This window comes from Camelus ferus, chromosome 13 (genome assembly GCF_009834535.1).
Source record: "Camelus ferus isolate YT-003-E chromosome 13, BCGSAC_Cfer_1.0, whole genome shotgun sequence".
Classification (NCBI taxonomy): Eukaryota; Metazoa; Chordata; class Mammalia; order Artiodactyla; family Camelidae; genus Camelus; species Camelus ferus.
Genome location: NC_045708.1, coordinates 64,573,409 through 64,593,679, shown reverse-complemented (window position 1 = coordinate 64,593,679; position 20,271 = coordinate 64,573,409). Strand labels below are relative to the sequence as shown.

At 36.1% G+C, this 20,271-nt stretch overlaps 1 protein-coding gene across 10 annotated transcripts in view; it reads left to right on the top strand.

Moving 5' to 3' along the window:
- The window catches only part of COL24A1 (collagen type XXIV alpha 1 chain), a 337,788-nt gene that overhangs the window by 73,470 nt on the left and 244,047 nt on the right, over positions 1 to 20,271 (top strand). For all 10 annotated transcript variants that reach the window (XR_004325201.1, XM_032494719.1, XM_032494718.1 and 7 more), the window contains 3 exons: positions 1,226 to 1,279; positions 4,949 to 5,002; positions 18,311 to 18,355. Coding sequence is in view for 9 of the 10 variants with exons in the window: in XM_032494719.1 (XP_032350610.1) it covers positions 1,226 to 1,279; positions 4,949 to 5,002; positions 18,311 to 18,355 (153 nt within the window). In the remaining variant the exon portion in view is untranslated. The remainder of the gene's footprint in view (positions 1 to 1,225; positions 1,280 to 4,948; positions 5,003 to 18,310; positions 18,356 to 20,271) is intronic.

Sequence of the window (20,271 nt, the reverse complement as noted above, 5' to 3'; positions counted from 1 at the left end):
GTGATATGAGAAAGAAAATTGACCTGATTTACTAATACTTTTCTAGGCAATCTTAATTTATTTAACTTTTCTGGACCTTATTACTTCTTTATCTACAAATGTGATTTACTAAATAAGCTCTACCTCATAAATTCTAGTATATTATCTTTTATTTAAATGAAGAATTGAGTTCTTAAATATTGAGATATCACTAAAGCCATTTGTCAGGTCATGTAATCTAGTAACCAATAATCCGAATTTATAGTCTTGTGGTAGAAGTGGTGATAGCTATGGGAAAGGGAAGAGGTCACACTGGGAAACAACCTTTCCCATACACATTTTTTTTGACTCTTGGAGACAGAACTCTTGCCAGGGAAGACTCATTTCTAATTTATAAAGTGGAAAGGCTTACTGGGAAACATGAAGGACTTTTCTTTTGGTCTTCTTTCGTTTATTGGTCAGTTTGAGTGCTGTTTGAAAGCATCCCTGAATACGTGAGTATTTCCCACAGGGTGAAAACAGCACTTAGGAGTGGAAAATTATTTATTATTAGTTGCAAATGGTAATGAAATCAGAATTTCAATGATAGTCTCAATTCTGTATTTCATGAAGTGGGAAATAGTTACAAAAGGAGATATTTTGCTGGTATGCATAATAAAAAAAGATAGCAAAAATTTCGGTTGAAACCTAATGTCATGTTCTCTTGAAATATAAAATATAAAGATTTCCCATTGTATGAAAAATATCTATTTTAACACAGAAGAATTTTGGCAAGTAGGGGTGTTTTTGGTTTATTTTTTATTATAAAAATAATGCATGTACGTTGCAAGATTTTAGAAAATAAATTTGGAATGACGTCTTAAAATGTTAAGAATTATTATAAGCAATTTTCTTTTACTAAAAGTAACTAGTTTTCTCATGCCAAAATAGGAATTACAACTCAGTATGTCAAAAAATGGAAAAGTTAATAGAGCCTTTATGTAGTTCCCATAAAGGTGTTTCAGTAGTAGTATAGTGTTGATTAGAAAAATCATCTATGTCTGGGGAATTTCTAGGAATCTTCTCAACATTTAAAATTAAGTATAAGAAAAATATACACTAAAACAAATAATCCATGTTGATCTCAATTTAAAATATATGATTTTATTTGATACCGTATAATGTGTATAGCATCTGACAGTGCATACAACTGCAGTTTGATACATGTGATTTGTTTCATCAAGTGTTTTATAACTATTTTATTTAGGGTCCCAAAGGAGATCCAGGTTTTTCCCCGGGTCAAGCTGTTTCTGGAGAAAAGGTAATTATCCATGAAATAAAATCATAGGGATATATTTCAAACACTTAAAAATCATTTTTATCTTTTTAAAATGTAGCTCTTACTTGATATCAGACAGAGAAAATAGATAACTATCGGATTTTAATGAAGGGAGAAATATTTGAAGAATTAAGTAAATGGGATCATCAGCCTAACTTATCCATTTCAGTCTTACCATTAATTTTATTGAATGTCTGCTCTGGCATGCCATGGTGCTGCCTGCCAGTTCAAAATGGGTGGGGCAGAAAATTAGAGAAGATACATATGGTCCTCACCTCAAAAATGTTGCTGTTAGTATGGATGCCATTATATATACAAATGCCATTTTACACCTTTTTTTAGAATAGTTCTTCATACTTTATCTTGTTTAAGTCCCATAGCAACTGTGAGAGAGGTAGTTATCATTATCTTAGTTAATAATAATCTAAGTTTTCTGACTTTCAGTACACTGTGCTTTTCATTTTACCATAACATTCTCAAATACAGACACACACAACATACGCATTTAGGTAAAAAAGAAACTAATGTTTCTCTGTTAGAAGGAAGCAAATCTGTATTAGAAGGAAGATACTGTTTTCTAGTGGAAGATACTGTTTTCTAGTGAGGATGAATACAAATGGAGTATTTAGGTATATATCTGGGAAGCTTTATTTAGACATTCACGTGATGAATGTGATTAAATTACAGGATGTTTTTGTTTATGTGGCATACGTGTACAAACTTCTAAAACCCATGAATGATTTTTGTGGTTCCGGAGTTGAAATCTTCTCTTTTAAGTGGTTTGCAGAAACTCTTGTTAAAAAAAAAAAAAAAAATTACATCACATTAACGGAATTTACAGATATTATACTAACAATTAAAAACAATTAAATCCTAAAAAAATCTAATCTGGAATCTTAAGAATTTTGTTACTGTGATGGAACTGAATTCACTGCATCTTAATTTAGAAAAGGAATGGAAGTTTATTATTAGAAACAGCATTTTCAATTGGTCCCTTAGTTATTACAAGGAAAAAAAATTCTGCAATCTGAGAATCAGATGCCATCTTTTAAAATGTCCAAATGTAGGGAATTTGATTTCTTACTTAAAACTTAGAAATTAAAGGTCCACTCTCTTTTGGTGACTGCTTTAAATAAACTCCCCAAAATAAGCATTAAGATTTTATCAAATGCTTAGTTTTATCTTTCCTTGTGGCTTCTCTGTACAAAGTATAGGGTGGTTCAGTATGTGTACAGTATCTGTATAAAATGTAGGGTGATTTGGCCTGAGAGTTGAGGCTTGGAAGTGTGTCAGTGTTTTGTGTTTTTTTTACTTTTTGAGTTACTCATACACTAACTGTGGTCAAAACTATATAGGAAAAATGTGGTAAGATACAGAATTTAATAGCATGTTGCCATTGAGCTTTAAGTGAAATCCAACTTTCAAAATGGGAGGAATATTTCTAAAATGGTAAAATTTAAAAACAATGTCTTAGAAATTATGTGTACATAAAATTTGGTTCAATTTGGATCCCTTTTATTTCTTTCTCTTGCCTGACTGCTGAGGCTAGGACTTCCAGGACTATGTTGAACAGGAGTGGTGATAGTGGTCATCCTTGTCTTGTCCCAGATTTTAGTGGGAAGCTTTTGAGTTTTTCACCGTTGAGTACTATGCTGGCTGTAGGTTTGTCATATATAGCTTTTATTATGTTGAGATATGTTCCCTCTATACCCACTTTGGCGAGAGTTTTTATCATAAATGGGTGTTGAATTTTATCAAATGCTTTTTCTGCATTGATTGAGATGATTTCAAAATTGTAGAATAGACTACACTGTATAGCACAGGGAAATATACACAAAATGTTATGATAACTCAGAGAAAAAAATGTGACAATGAGTGTGTATATGTCCATGAATAACTGAAAAATTGTGCTGAACACTGGAATTTGACACAACATTGTAAAATGATTATAAATCAATAAAAAATGTTAAAAAAAAAAAAGAAGGTATAGACACTTATAATTTAATCAACCTTTGGGAATGTAGTAGCATAAGAAAAAAAAATTTGGTTCAATTTTACTGAGAAAGGATATTATACATGTATAGTATAAATACAAATAAAATACAAACATTAAATTGGTGTGAGTATAGGGGGACTGGGAAACAACTGGATTTTATTTTTAACCATTTAGCTATTTTTACAATAAATATATAGTCAGTGATGAAACAATAAAAGCAATGCAGGGGCTAGTCCTTCAGCATGAAATATCCAGTGAGTAACATCTCTCATAGGGCATACGTAAGTGTTTTAAGGCCTTTTGGGACCTTAATAGCAAGCAAAGATAACTTTTAAACAGTAGTAATTTTTCCTATCCCATAAGAAGAGTGAGATAATATTCTCATTTTTCAGACAGTGCAATTTTGAAGGGAAATTAACTGATCTACCCCTGATTGAGCTAGTAGGAAGTGAGCCTCCAGTTTTCTGTTTCCTAGTGCGTTTCCCTCCCCCTGCCCTTATCAGAGTAATAAGTGTAAAAAATTTATCTATCTATCCATCCATCCATCTGTATAACCTATCATCCCATAGCAAATGGAAGCCATCTTAATAAAACTTTGAGAAGAAACATTAAAATATTATAATAAATGGAAAAGCACTTTATTGTTAATCAGAAACATCCTTTTCTCTTCTGATTATTTAACTTGATGACATATTAAAGTAGATAATGCACTAAAAATTAAATAGCACATAAGCAGTCATTAAGGAGTTTAGGATTATCACTTGAAGTATTACTATTTTTTTCAGTTTTTTTTTTCATGCACAATAAATTTGTTGCAGTAGAAAGAAGGAAAGTAAAGGAGGTAAAGAAAAAGTGCACCTTGAGTAAAGTGGTTTAAAATTATACCCCGATTCCTTTTTGACATTATATCCCTGGCCGTTCACACAGCCTCCTTCCTTTGTGTCTCTCCTTGTCACTTCCACGGACACTCCTTCCCTTCACCAGTGTAATTTCTCCTTCCCCCTGCTCGCAGGCCCTCATTAAATTTGCCAACGGTGGGCAAAAGTCCCCAATCCGTGAATCTGGGTCTGTGGAGACGCACACACGGTCCTCTCAACACATTTTCACAGCAGTTACTCTGGGTGCCACAGCGGAATCCGCTAGGGCAGCCCCGGAAACGGAAGTGCCCGTGTCCCTGGTGCGCGGAGTGAACAGTCCGGCCCCCCACAGCCCTGCCTGGAGGGTCCACGTGGGAGTCCCACCGGGCTGCAGGTCCTCACCAAAAAGGGAGGCCGGAGCCTTCCACAGCTGCTTCACAAAGTGCTTGTAGAATTTTTAAGTCAGTTCCTTTATATTTTTAAACATAGTAAACCTTTGAACAATGGGAATTTGGAGAGTAAGGACAGTCCTAGGGAAAAGAACATCAGAGACAAAGAAGCAGGGCTGTGGAGGTGGGGAAGAACCCTCCAGTTAATCAGCACTGGGAGAAATAAGGGCTGGGAGTCTCCGGAAAGGTCTCAAAAGGCCCCGAAGTGGGCTGGAATCTGAGTCAAATTGAGAAGATCAGAAATGAATGCAGTAAGATTTTGATATCCAAGATGAAATCCTGTAGCAAGGGAATTATAATTTTCAGTTCTCTTTCATAACATTAAACCTCTGTTGTGTTTTGTTCTTAGGGTGATCAAGGTCTTTCTGGATTAATGGGGCCCCCCGGTATGCAAGGTGATAAGGTAAGATGTAGTTTTACTTTGATGTAATTGGGTGTCGTATGGATCTGGGAACTCTTCAACTCCTAAGATCTCATTTTGAAGTTGGGCCCAAAGTCAATGTTTTAAATTCCTTTTCTCAGCAATAAGGATTAGGATGCTGTCCTAATCCAGGAAAGTGGTGCCTGTAAAAGACAGGGTCTTAATAAAAGAAAATCTGTCAGATAATGATGGGGACAAAATTCACATGCAGGAGAAAGTCACTAATAGAATATTGAAGCTTTTCTCTCTCTCTCTCTTTTTTTAACTAGGGCAACCTACTTCTGAAACTTTTAAATCACTTTGTAAATTATATATGTCCAAACTGAGTTACACTTGGATATAGGTAATACTCTTGGCTTTTTTAAAAAGAGCTTCTAATTTTATTAGGAAATAATAATCTCTCCCATGATACATATACAAATGTGAGGCCTGAAGTGTAGAGTAGAAGTGAGAATTGGGGATGGGTAGTAAAGAACAAAAAACAAAAACAAACAAACAAACAAAAAATGGAGTCAGATGCATATGAGTAGGCTTTTTCTGAGGTAAAAATGAATAGTAATGCAGCTGCTATGATTATTTCATGAAATACGTTGTGCAGTTTCCTGTAAATTCTCCTGTATATATTTATCTTGTCTTTTTCCCAAATACTGAGTTGTTGATTTTCTACAGGGAATAAGGAAGATACAAAATTTCTTTCTAAGGTATTGAAGGCCCTAAGATGTTGGAGGGCAGTATTTGACTTCATATGGATGTCTAAATACGTTTAATGATGAGCTGTGTTGGTGTCTTAGTGTGTCATACTCTTTTCCTCTTGGGAGATTTAGATTGGAGATGGTATTCTGGTTCTGGTTAATTGGTTCAAATACCATCTGCCATTTTCTAGGTCCCGTTGACCTGGGGTAGGTTGCTTAACCTCTCTAAGCTTTTGTTGCCTGATCTGTAAAATGTGAAGGTAATACTACCCACTTCATAAGGAGCTGTTGGGAACATGGAATGAGATAATCCAGGTAATACTCTGTCAGACAAATAGCGAGCCCTTAGTAAATGTTAACCATCAGCTATTTATCTGGTTTTAGAAAGGATCCTGACCTCGTTTGCTTCCCTTCAGAGCCTCTACTAAAGGGCTGAGTTATAAATTCATTGAAAAGGTTTTGGTCTCGTGGAGAATTTTCCTCCCGTGACCATACCACACCATTATTTTTACGGCTTTTAGACTGGTTTTGTCCTAGATTGTACTCAGAATCTTATAACTCCTTTGAGGTAGTTGGTTGCTTCCATGGAGACAGGAGACTGCAGAGTGATCCTTTCTACCAGAGTTGGTCTTGATATACAGTCCTGAGTGTGTTTGATTAATGCTGCTTAGGATAGTTCTGCCTGCTAAGTATACCTCTGAGGAAACTCTCCTGGTGAATAGCATCAAGAAAAATTATGTAATATGGAAATTACCTTAATAATTTTGTTTGATATTAAGTGTACAGTTATTGCACCCTGAAGACTGACACTGCTTATGAGAGAAAAACTAGTCATTGCTAGTTCATGCCTGTGGTTCATAAAATCAGGAATCCAGAAAGGGAAACACTAAGTAAAAGTTGAGTGGTTATTGTATAGAGGGGTAAATAAATACTATAGGGAGAATTTTAAGACTGATTTTAACCACTAGAGCAGGTTATCATTTTCACTTTGAAATTTTACTTACTTAAAGCAGAAGATATCTTCCAAAGAGGTATGCACACATATGGGTCTTGGCTCATCATTATTTTAAAATATTAAGAATATATTCTTTTTGGTCTGTGTAAATCTAGTCAAGTGGAATTGCATTAATTTTTTTTTTCCTTAGCAAAGTGGAGCTTAATTTTTTTTTTAATTTTTTAAACACATTTATTGGTGTGTGATTCCTGTACGGTACACTACACATATTTCAGATATACAATTTGACGAATTTTGATAGATGTACACAGCAATGAAACAACCAGCACAATCAAGATAGATAACATTTCCATCACTCCCTAAGAGGTGCAAATTTCACATTCCCAATTTATCCCTTCCCACCCCCTTTACCTCCTGGTAACTTTAAGTTTATTCTCTGTCTGTGAATCTGTTTCTGTTTTGTAGGTAAGTTTATTTGTGTCCCTTTTTTTTTTTTTTAAGATTCCGCATATAGGTGATATCATATGGTATTTTTCTTTCTCTTTCTGACTCACTTCACTTGGAATGACAATCTCTCAACAATCCATCCATGTTGCTGCAAGTCGCATTATTTTAATTTATTTTTTATGGCTGAGTAGTATTCCGTTGTGTGTGTGGATATATATATATACCACATTTTCTTTATCCAGTCATCTGTCTATGGGCATTTGGGTTGTTTCCATGTCTTGGCTATTGCAAATAGTGCTGCTGTGAACATTAGGGTGCAGGTGTCTTTTCAAATTATGATATATGCCCACGAGTGGGACTGTTGGATCATATAGTACGTCTATTTTTAGTTTTTGAGGAACCTCCATACTGTCGTCCATAGTGGCTGCACCAATTTACATTCCGACCAACAGTGTAGGTAGATTCCTTTTTCTCCACACCTTCTCCAGCATTTATCATTTGTGGACTTTTTAATGTTGTCCATTCTGATTAATTTAAAAAACTGAGTCATGAACTGCATATCTGTCACAGACTTCTTTTCTCACACACAATTTTTAAACTTTTAAAATCTAGCCTGTATTGTTAGCTAATAGAATGGACCCTGTAGAAGTCAGGGGTCTTGCTATATTATTAATTATCAGCTACACCTGAATTTTCTCTAGAGTAGTTTTAGTTGAAAGTATTTAGAAACCAAATTACTTTCTGATAAATGAAGCATCCATGGTTTACTATGTGTTGACAGTAGTTCAGAACAGTGTTGAAATATTTGAGATGATTTTATAGTTTTTCTGAGAATGTTTTCGCCCTTTTCAGAGTGTGTCTAATAATGGAAACTGTATACAGATTAAAAAAAAAAAAAACAAAAAACAAGTATTGCCAGGAAGGGGACCTAAGGACTCAGTCTAAACCTAAACCAACGCTCCATGTAGCAGGCTTGGAACAAGTTTCCATCACACTGTGTGCATGTTTCATTTTAATATGAATGTATGGTAGAAATACCCTCAAAATAATCTTGATAGACTGCTCCTGTAGTCTGTATGGAAGAGAAAAAGACCAGACTGATTACTGGTTAGAACATTTAGATAAACGATGAGCTGTTTTAATGGAATTTGCAAATTTTGGTTCATTTTTTTGAACCATGTAGGTCAGTCTCAGAGTTACTTCCTACAGACAGGATCCATGCTTGCTAGGAGAACCCAGGATAACTGCTCATGTTAGCTATAACCTAGGGACCCCTATTCCTCTGTCCTTTCAGTTCTACCCTTAAAATGCTAGATGAATTCTTATGGTCAAGACAAGAACTTAAGTTATCCATTCCATAAGTGATCAATCTGAGATAAGCTCAGAGAGGTTTAGAGAATTGCTCAGGGTCACTTAGAATTAAAGCATGATCAGGAGAGAAAACTTACTGATACTGAATCCACAGTGCTTTTAACAGTTTGTGCATTTTATGAGAGATGAATAAGGTATTTAGGATTTGATTAATAGTAAGTTTATTACATATTTTATCTATTAAACTATTTTGAATTATTATAACTATTATTATAAATATTAAGAGTAGCTCTTTTATTATGTGCAATGTTCTAGTCGATCTCCTGAACTCTGTATCTTCTTATCTTAAAAACAACCATTGAGACAGATACTATGTTGAGTATGTCACAAATAAGTTAATTGAGGTATAAAATGATTGTCATTTACCCAAGGCCTCACAACTATTAATTGGCAGAGTTAGGACTCATATCCAGGCCTGTTTGACATGATTTCGCTCTTAATGGCTCCGAATAAGTTCATTATGTTAATACTTGTCAGATGTGTGTTTCAGTGCTTCTGACTATCTCAAGCGTGCATGCACGAGGAAGCCAAGGGAACAAATAGTTTTGGATGACAGATAATGACTTCATTATTCCTTTTCTCTGGAAGTATCTGGAAATATTAAAATTCTTCTAATATAAGCCATACTCAAGTAATCTTTAAAATGGCTGCAAGAGAATGGTGTGTAGAATATTGACAGCTCATGAAAACTGTTGAGATAAACAGATTAATGCAAAATGTTCTGAAAACTAGAAGTAATATTGAGATAGAAATAACAAAGCAAATAAATCAGCAGCAGTATTTTTTTCCTCTTAAGTAGTTTTTTTGGTTTGCTTCTTCCATTCCCCCTTTTTATCTCTCTCTCCTGAACTATTTTTTTTTTTTTAAACCAGTCTCACCATCTTTAACGAGCATTACGTTTCCCCAGACTGACTGGTTACATTGCCTCAATTTAGCCACCTTCATATAACTCTTATTTTCCTAGGATCTGAAGTATGTTTTCACTTCCCACTAAGTGTCTAATTTGTGCCAAAAAGCAGATAAGTTAGATCCAGAGTGCATGCTGAGTTGGATGGAAGACAAGAGTTATAATTTTGAGCTTGGACTCCAGATGAATTTTTAAATTGGCTTTTAATATAGATGATCAGTTGCTATATTAATATTGGAAGTGCGCTATTTAAAATGGTGAAAACATTAACAGTGATTTCTATTGAAGCGGTTTTTCTGGGATTAAGAGGATAAGCCAGATGGGAGCAATTAAGCACGTCTTAGCATGACGGTATAACTGAGAACAATTGTGAGAGATGCGCACGTTTTTAAACAGATTGTTCTGAATAATGTCTGGCAGTATTTTCCTGAATATCAAAAAATTCAGCTACTCTGGTTTTAATAGTAATTGTAAATCAGTGTGAATTCTTATTCTAATTTGATGAAATTATTTCAATTAAAAACAACTTTCCATTGCATAGGAGGTACACAGTTAACATCTTGATAAAGTTGGAAAAGAAAAAAAGAACTGAAAACATCAAGCGGAATGCATTGTGATTTATCAGTCGCTCACAAACTGTACAGCTTTTCACAATCTATTTAAAGCAAGGACAGTCCTAAGGAGGTGTAACAATGCTGAATGTCAGTGAGAACTGCAATAAAAATAAAGTCAGTTCCCCGGGGAGAGAAATAAGGAGAATTCTCTTGTTCCTTGTTAATTCTATAGGTCATCTTCTCAGTGGCCCATTATTCCTGTAAACATCTACAGAACAACATTTTACTTTGGGTTGGTTCGTGGTTCAAGTGTAGTGCTGAATGTCTAACACACATGCTTCTGCTTCGGGCTGTACTGTCATCACTGTGACCATCTCCTCTGCAGTCTGCCATTCCCACTAATGGTAGGGGAAGCTGAGAACAAGACAACACACGCTGAACTCCCCCACACACAAGCCAGTGGCTGCCAACGTGGTGTAATTTGTGGGACTTTGAAAGCTTTACTTTGTCCAAAGCTATTTCCCTCTTACGATTGACATTCTAACATTAATGATAAATTCATTTGGCCAAAAGTATTTCAGTTTCCAGAATTTTTTTTTTTTTTGAAAAATTTCTGTGTTTTCAGAAATAGCTGTTATTGGTCATGTAGCACCATTTTGATCATTAGTTTATCGTACTGTTTTTCTCCATGAGAACTAGTTAAGAAGGACTACAACTTTAATGGAGGTTAGTAGGTCAGTGTTGTGAGGAGCTCGGGACAGAAGTTGGCAGGGATCTGTTGCGTGCATTGGGGAAGCATGCTCCAAGAGGAAGGGGAGGTGGGTAGAACAGAGAGGTCTGTGTGGTCTTCATCCTATGACTTAAGTCTCCTCAAGCTCCCCAGTTATCTGGGATCAATCTTCTATTTAATTTTTTGAAAACAATTAAACTCCTTGTTCTTAAAATTTTAGGAACTTTATTGCCTTCCCTCAAGTAGTACTTAAATTTTCATAGTTGTCGATTTCTCATTCTGAATTCTTGCTTAGGGATTCTTTTTTGATGAGCTCTGGCCGTCTTATCATTATTTCTCAATTTTGCCATAGCTTTCTTTGGTTATTTTGGCCAAAACATGGCTATAAACTGCTGTTTGTATTCCTCAAGGCATTGCTGATATGAGTCCTGTAGTGTTTGACAAATTTTTCTAGAGACTTAGAATTACCTAATCTGTAAAGGAATGCTATTCTTACATCACAGAAAAAGAAAATTTAATATTGGCTTTTGTATAACAGTACTGTAGCAGTGCCTAAAGGGGAATATGAGTGATTTAGGAGTCCTTAAGTGCAAGGACTATATTTTATTCACTGTGGTTATTTCAGCCTAGTAAATGGCACACATTATTAGTGAATAAATGAACATTGCTGCTTGTAAGTTTAATTGACTGTGCCCGTTCACCAGGTCCTAGTGGCCATCTTCCTCCTCAAGGGCTGCTTTTCAAGTCAGTATCTCTTCTCACCTGTCTTATTTCCCCTCAGTCCTCTAGCTCCAGACACCCTTCATCCCATTTAGGTTGGGTGAGTAGAACTTGTTAACCTGCCCTGATCTCTCAGAGATGTTGCCTTTCACATGATCATGTCTAAGGTTAGCCCACCTTTGTCTCAGCTTCCCGAGACTAGACAGAAGCAAGAGATACAAGGAAGTTGCTTCAAACAAAAGAAGCAGTTTTGATATAAAATTTGTCTCTAGAATTCTGCAGTTGCTTTAATTGCATCCTTTTGTCCCACAATTCATTCAGAACACCAATATTATGTAAACAAGATAGAGGTCCTGCCTTCAAGTAGCTTCCTGTCTGAAAAAGGAAACAGTTACTGAAGTAAATCGCAATTATATTTTCTAAGTGCAGTGATGAAGATGTGAGAAGATTTTTATAGCACATAGCTGAGGGTTACCTAAACTTCCTGGGGCTGGAGTTGGAGGAGTATTTGGGGAACAGGGAAATAAGCAGTATCTGAGGATATCTACATCTTGAGGATGAGTAGAAGTTACCCTGACGATACTGTAGTTAGTAGACATGTGTGCTGTCTATACGCAAGTGATGACAAACCCAGGCTTGGAGGGGTGAAGCAGTCCCTTGTTTTGGGGATATGAGGTGTGAGGCAGGAGGTGTCAGAACATAAGGCTTGAGAGGTATTCAGGGGTCAAATTATAAAGGAACTTGTACGCCATGGTAAAGCACTTATCACACAGTAGAAAGCTACTAAAGGGTTTTAACAAGGGGTGTACCAGAGGCAAGTCATTTAGTCTCCAGAATTTCTTTGGCAATTTTGTGGATTCTAGAGAGGAGTGCCCCTGCCTTTCTGAAACCTAAAGTTTATGGCAGGAGGCCCGAGATAGAAAGGCAGAGTGATAATACAGAAGTTGTCTTATGCCATAGGGGATGCTGTCTCATATGTAGGAAAAGTCCTTATGTCAGTGAGTAGAAGTCCTTCCCACTGAAAGAGGGGGATAAGCTGTTAAAAGGAGGAGGCCATTCATGTACAAAGTTGACAACATGGAGATTATATCATTGAGAATCTTTCTCAATATGTATATATTTCTCACTTTGCATGTTTCCTATATACACAAATTTCACCTACCGAGCTTTAATTAAATAACTCCAGCATCCCAACAATATGGTCAGATTTCACTTATCACAATATATTAACTGTGATTAGTTGCATGAAGTATAATCTATGCTACTGGGTCTTCAGCCTACAAGTCACTATGTAAATAATAGATGTGCCTCGAGATCAATGATCAGACACATCATTTCATTCAGAGCTGCTGGTCCTTGTAGACCGCACATGTGTTAGTTCATGCACAGACAGCAGAATGCATAGCCGTACTGCTTCCTTGTCTCTCAGTGATAAACCTATGTGATGTTTTACACAAATGGACACTCGAAGGAAGCAATTGGCCAATAAAGATGAAAGTACCGTGAAATAAAGGAACAGTGATAACACGGAAATTAAAATTAGAACTGAACATAAATGGAATGGCAGAAGATATAGCTGACCCTGAGACACGCTGCCATTTGGGAGACTCTAGATACACAGTCAGGGGAACACAGTAAAGATGAACTTTTCGAGGAAAGGGTTTGATGTATAGGATAGAGATGTCTCAGAGGAGGTTACAATAGCAAAAAAAAATTTACATTAGAAGAACTCTTGGAGCTATTTCATGGCATTGAAAGTGCAAAGAATAAAACATTGGAAGTTGATCCACACTTAGGATAATTTGCCAAAACAGAACATATTCTCGCTCAGTATAATAATTCTTACAAGACAGGCAGTATTCAAACTAGCCTTCATAAAGTTTTTTTCAAAGAAATGGTACTTTAAATCTCACTGTGTCTAATGTTTTTGGTTACACTGTACTAAATTAATATTTAATTTTTAAAATTTTCCTATACAAATGTAACAGGATTTTTAACATTTTGACAAAAAATTTTAAAGGACACAGAAAAATTGTAATTTTTCTCATCATTAAGATTGCTTTGCATGGTTTCAACTTGTATCGTCATTCTTACCACCCGATACCACTACCATGCAAAGCGAGGGGGGCCTTTTTGTAAATGGTGCCACAGTTTTCCTTATGGGTAAACATTTTTTATCCAAATTTTAATTACTTGGGGAGGTTCAGGTGTATACTTAAAATTCGTTTCTTTTCCATCCTTTAATCTTTCTGATTTTAATTCAATTGTCTCTCTTTGTCTTTTTGTCCTGGGTGGTCACCTATTGATAACATATTTGTTAGGGTTCAAATCCTTGTTAAAATAAGTATTAAGATCTCTATATTAAAATTAGATTCTAAGACCAATTTATTATTGGAATTCTTGGTAAGGCAATAACAAAAATTGAGACAACTCTATAACTCATAATCTGTTCTAAAACAGAATTTGTAAATTTTTCTATTGGCATGCCTTAAGGAATGTGTTCACATCAGTTTGTTTCAATATATTCATCAGAGAAAAATCATATGTTGTTAGTTACTGGACTTTTCTTCCTATAGAAAGTATAGAAAACAGTGACTCAGAGTATTTTCGAAAGACTACAATATAAACAAATTTTTAAAAATAAAGTGCCAGGTCCCTAGATTGGAGCTATGCCAAAGCTTGAATATAGGCAGTTTTCCCAGGAACTTATTCTTTTTGCTTTTTAAAATATTACAGACTGGTATTTAAGTAGAAAATAAATGAGGCCAATAATCACAAATTAGGGACTAAATGGAGGCTTTGATACAATAGTATGCTAACTCCTGTGTATTACAGCATAATATTACATTGAAAAATAACAAAAGGTGGTTTTCTCTGACTCACTACCTTTCATCTCAACATTAAGAGAATTGAGATATCTTATTAAATACTTGGAATTTATTTCCCCCCACGTAACTCTCAACTCCATGGAAGTCTTTCCATCAATTCGTTTATTCACTCAAGTCTTGCCATCAATTAACTGGCACTTACTATGTTCTAGGCACTAGGGATACCACATTGAATAAAACAGACAAGGAGCTTAAGTTTAAACTCTTTAAGGGGTTTATTTACCATCTTTAACTCCACCCTCAAATCTAACTTATAATCATCTTTCCCCTAGACTATCATGATAGCCTCTTACCTGACCCACTCTCTTTCATTCTTTTCATCCCAGAGTCCCTGTCTTTGTTTCAGACCATATGCCTTTCGGAGCCTGAATCTGGTTTTTCTCTGATACATACATCAGTCTCAGTTGAATTCTTCCTGTGCCTCCAAGTCTGAATTGACTCTTAGAATATGCCTTTGTTTTTCATTCAGTGAAAGCTGAAAAAAAAAAGTGGTGACTTTTCTTACGGGTTCAAGTAATCACAGAATGCTGGCATTAAGAGAAAATTTAGCAATAATTCAATTCACTGCTGTCATTTTACAAATGAAGACTTTGGAACTCATGACTGGTTAGTGGCAAAACTGGGTCTAAAACTTAGTGTGCTTGATCTTTTCATTATTAGCAGTAAACAAAACCAAACCCAAAACATTCTGTTTTACTTAGGCTCTTTTGATTGCAAAGAATGGAGACTTAACGCTATTTCAAGGAAGAATTATTTCAATTCTCTCTACAGCATTAAGGGAAACCAGGGACCCATGGAATCTAAAAATAGGCACTGTATGTAACCTGGCCTCTTGGGGACAGGCGCTGATTCAAAGCCGCTCTGAGAGTCTCAGTGTTCATCTGGGGGTCTTTTTCTGTTCTTTTCTATTTGTATTGCTTCTCATCTACTCTGCATCTGCCTTTTTGCGTTATCTGGCTTTCCTCTGACAACTTTCTTTCTTAATAGAGTTTCTGCTTACTCTAAATTTTTTACTTACATTTTGGCTTCTCTTCCTCTTATCCTTTTTTTTTGGTAAATCTTTCCAGCTACAGCAAAGTACCTCAGTCAACCCTCCCTTCCTTCCTTCCTTCCTTTTTTTTCTATCTTTCTTTCTCCCTCCTTCTTTCTCTCCCTCCTCTTCTTTTTTTCTTGCTTTTCTTCCTTCCCTCCTTCCTTCCTTTCTTTCTTTCTCTCACTCTTTGGCTCTTTCTTTCTCTTTCTCCCTCTCTTTTTCTTTCTTTCTTTCCCTCCCTCTTTTCCTCCCTTCCTTTCTTTTTCTTTTTCTTTTCCTTCTCTTTCCTTTTCTTTCCTTCCCTTTCCTTTCCCTTCCCTCCCTTCTAGTTAAACTTAATTTTAAAAAGAATTTGGTTGGCCCTGTTTGTCCCTATTTAGGCAGAACTCTTCATTCCAAGTGACCTCAGGCTACTGGCCAGACTTTGTGTTGGCTTCCGTTAGATCAAGTGCCGTCTCCTGCGGCTGCAGTGGAGCAGGAGTGAGCTCATGAAGAAAAGATCATGACTGTTCGGTGCTGCCTTCTTATCAGAGTCTCTGGCTGAGGAAGAATCCCTTCAAAGGGAACTGTACATATGGAAGACATTACGATCAGCATGTCTAGTTCATGGTTATAAAGTGCTTCAGGAAAGTAAGCTAAAGAATTGTACCACCACAGCCTTCTCTTTCCCCATGGACTGGGGAGGGAAGAAACTCTGGTCAGAGAATCAGATAGAGAAAGGGAAGCACGTAGCTAGACTCGAGGGTTCACAGAAATAAAGATAAGGAAGTAAATATATGGACACGTACTTTAAAAAAAAAAAAAGTAATAGGCCGATGGCAGAGAGTTTGTCTACCTGTGTGCCTCTCCCCTGGCTCCTCACTCCTCCTCTCCCTGACGCTCTCCTGCAGGCTTACAGCTTCCGTCCTGGGGCTGCTGCCTCGTCCCAGGGAGCCACCACCACTGTCTTAGTGCTGAGGACCTTTCTTATTTCCCGTTATTAAAAGTGAAAAGACTTAGCTTTGTGTAATTTTTGGAAAGCTGAGAACAATATGTCTCATATTTTGTAATTAGGCTGATCTTCAGCTATCTTTAAAAAAAAGTGGAAACTCAGTGAAATTGTGGGTTACTACATGCTATTGGTAAATGTAACTTTGAGAATACCATGATTTATGAAATATGGCGTGTTGATTTATCTTGGTCATCTATAATTAGTGCTGGAACATTTGATGAGAATGAGGACAGCCCACGTTTGAGTCAGACAAATGTAGGCATATAAAGGAAATAGAAGGGCAGGTTACTCAATTCTTGATAAGTCTATCAAGCCAGCGTGATTCCATCTTACTACCCACATGACTTTGGTCAAATTATTTCTCAGAGCTTAGTTTTCTTATCTGTAAAAATGGGAAAGAGGCCTTCTTCACGGGATTGCCATAGAATTAGGTCAGGTATTTGGACGTGGCTGGCATGAGGTCCGGCACATAGCTCAGTGAGGTTTCTTTGTTCCTTCCTTCTTTTTGCCCTCTTCTTTCTCATGGCCACTTGCTGATCTGTAAGAGCCTAGTCACGAAAGAACAGAGCTCCCAGAGGACAGGTCTTTTCCTCTGCCCTCCTGCTTTTTTCCTTCTGTTATCCCTTGTTACTAATGTGCTCACATATAACATTACAGATTACACAAAAATGTTTGTCTCCAAACTTCCTTTCTTATGTTTTCCAGTCTTCTCTCTGGTTCCCAAAAGGCCTCTCTTACTTAAATGTTTTACTTTTAAGTTTATCATCTCTAAAGCCCCTTAAATCATTTTCTTATTTTTCAAATAGCAACCTTTCTGATTTCCCTATTGTCTAATCAGAGCATCATTTCTTTCTCTAATTCATTAATTTGAGTTGATAAACCCTCAATAATTAATCCTGAATGACTCTTCACTCCATTACTCTATATCCTGAAAGCTCAAACATTTATATTCAGTTTGCCGTATATTAATTTGAAGTTTTTGATATTTGTAAGCTATAATTTACTTCAGGTTTTTGAGACTTGCTTAAAATCCTAAGAGTTTCTTTTAAAAAGGAACTTTTTCATATTCTCTTATGTAGGCCAAATTCTAGTATCAGCAGGTTAGTTTACTAATTATTGATTCGAGCTGTACAAGTAAGCTTCAAAGTGTCCTTTCTTCCTGTCCTTTCTTTGAGGTTCCTTCTGTGTGCTCATAGAAGATCTTTCTAGTGGATAAAGCATATTATATTTTTTATATCTTTGGGTGCTAATTATAGAGATTAAGATTTGATTTTGATTCTTGTTTGGAAAGTTTTTGTTCCTGATTTTTTTTAATTGAGGTGTGATTGACATATAACATGTGGTACTAATTTCTTAGTTTTATAAAACCCCTTTTGATGGACCTGTGAGCAATCTCTTTCATTTGTCTTAGTTTATTCATGAAGTGTTATGACAGTAACTTACATTAGAGAAACTGCCTGAATATGGCCCAGTTTTTCAATAATTACAAACAGATTATGACGGAGGGCAATTTTTTCAGCGTTAATGAACTAAAACCAACTTTTAAAGAACTCCAGCAGAATTTAGCAGATCCATTGCTAGATACCAGCCTTTTATAAAAAATGGAAACAGATTATAGCTGAGAGCATTTTTTTCAGCATCAATGGACTCAAACCAACTTTAAAAAAGCTTCAGCAGAATTTAGCAGATCAATTGCTAGATACCAGCCTTTTATAAAAGATGCTATTTTTACTTACTACTGTGCTATCCATTTTAGTTAAATAATAGCAAATCATTTAAATAACACTCCAGATAAATTAAGAATTATTAATAGGAAATTTATTCTGTAATAAAAATTAAAATTTTATTTAAAGGGATTAAATTTAATAAGAAATAGATTAGTAAGAATTACATTTGTATTGATGAGAAAACCGAACGTAAAAGACAACTGAGAACCGTTATTTAGTTGTTTGGCTCAAATGGGTTTACTTTTCACAGCATGTCTTCACCTTCACCCTTGCAGGGTCTCAAAGGCTATCCAGGGCTCCCAGGACTCAGAGGTGAACAAGTAAGTATTCTTCCTTTACAGCACTTACATCTTCTCCAGTGAAAAAGACACAGTCGGGAACTCCACTGAGATGATTTTTCCCCAGTCGTTCTTTCAGTTTTTCTTCTCAGTAATTTTTTATTCTGTTTAGTACAGGACAGACTTTTAATTGATTATCATAGTTTTTTTTTTTCATACCTGAGACTGACTTTCAATATCTGCCTAACATGCTCCATACCAGCAGTTCTTAAACTTCTGTGGTTCACCAGCCCCTGTGAGGATCTCATAAATGCTGTGAACAACCGTTTCCCCAGATTATCCATGCACAGTTCATGCACTGACATGCACACACGCATGTACACACAAACACACCTGATTTGTTTGTTTTTTTTTAAGTTTCAGGGGCTTGCCTGCTCTCCAAAGCCTATTCATAGCTGTTAGGTCCCTACCTTTGCAAGAGGGAATGCAAGTAGATTTTAATAACAATCCAAATTAGAATGGCATGTATGCTGTCTGTTGTCCATCCTATTCATACACACGTATTTAAAAAGTCAAAAGTTTGGGAACTATTTAGTTATTGATCATGTTATTCCTTCTCTCTCCTACCTGAAAATAATTATGTTGCAGGAAAGAATAAAGCCATATCTCTTGTTTTCAATACAATGTGTACTAGGCCAGTATGAGTGAATCAGTGAAGAGGGTAGGGGATTTGATACTAACTAGGGTGAAAAATACCGTTATTGGAGATTTAGCAGAGAGCCTCGGGAAGCCCTAAAGGGAGCTCCAGAAAGAAAAGTGATGGATTATCCCTAAGGGAAAGATAAGTGAAGAAATAAAGCCAATTTTCTCTTTAATTTATGCTAAGAAGGACAGTAAACTCTGTTCAGTTCCTGAGGCACAATTTTTCAAGATTACTAATTAGTAGACATGGCAAGCAAAGTGATGTGTGTATCTGTAGCAAGTACAGTCCCAGTTTCCTGAAGATCAAACAAGTGCTGAAAAGCATTTGAGCATTTATGGGAAAAAAAATCAGAAGGGCAGGAGGGATTAGCTCCTGGAGAGGGAAAAAAAATTCCTAGAATACTGTTTTGGCAGAAATGTGTGGATTCCAATGAAGAAAGCCTGACACATCACAAGTAAGTGAAAAACTGACCATCTGCCTGTGCTGACCGGGTCTCTGCAACTGCTCGACAGCCTGATGCTGTTAGTGTACACGTCACTGTTCTGAGGGTGATGTGATTTGAGAAGAATCTAAAATCAATTCTAAAGGTTGGAAAAAGTATTTTGCAGTCAGTTCTTGCTTTCTTTTTATTTCTTTCCAGAAAAAAAAAAGGCAAAATTGGTGATAACTCTGAGGAACAACTAAAAGCATTTTGCATTTTAACTGCGGAAACACTAGGGACATTAAGAGGCACATAACTAATTGACTAGGAGACATTCACTTCTGGAAAATTTATAAATATCTATAAATTGGCCAACAAACATTTGGAAAAATAATTATATCATCTCATGCAAGCTCTAGTAATGAGAGCTGTTGTTTACTGAGTGCTTATGAGTTGCCCAACTGTACTACTGTTAACTGGAACTTCCAGCAGTATAGTTATTTATTGAATATTTCCATATGTTAACTGATTTAATGCCCAGCAATGCTAAGAATTGCTGCAGTTACCCCCACCTTAAATATATTTTTACACATTATTCTGTTTTCTCCTGTGACCTAGATATTATTTTGTTTTACTAATGAGAAGCTAAGGTATGGGGACGCCCCATGGTGGCTAAGCTGGGGCTCTCGTGAAGTCTGACTCAGACTTTGATTCTTGAAATGAGAAGTGGAATTGGGGCAGATTTACTGTTCCTGTTTCTTCCAGGGGTAGAGATATAACTTGTGTCTAAATTCCTCCATTCAATCTGCAGAGTTTAGTGAGCCTTTTTCTTTT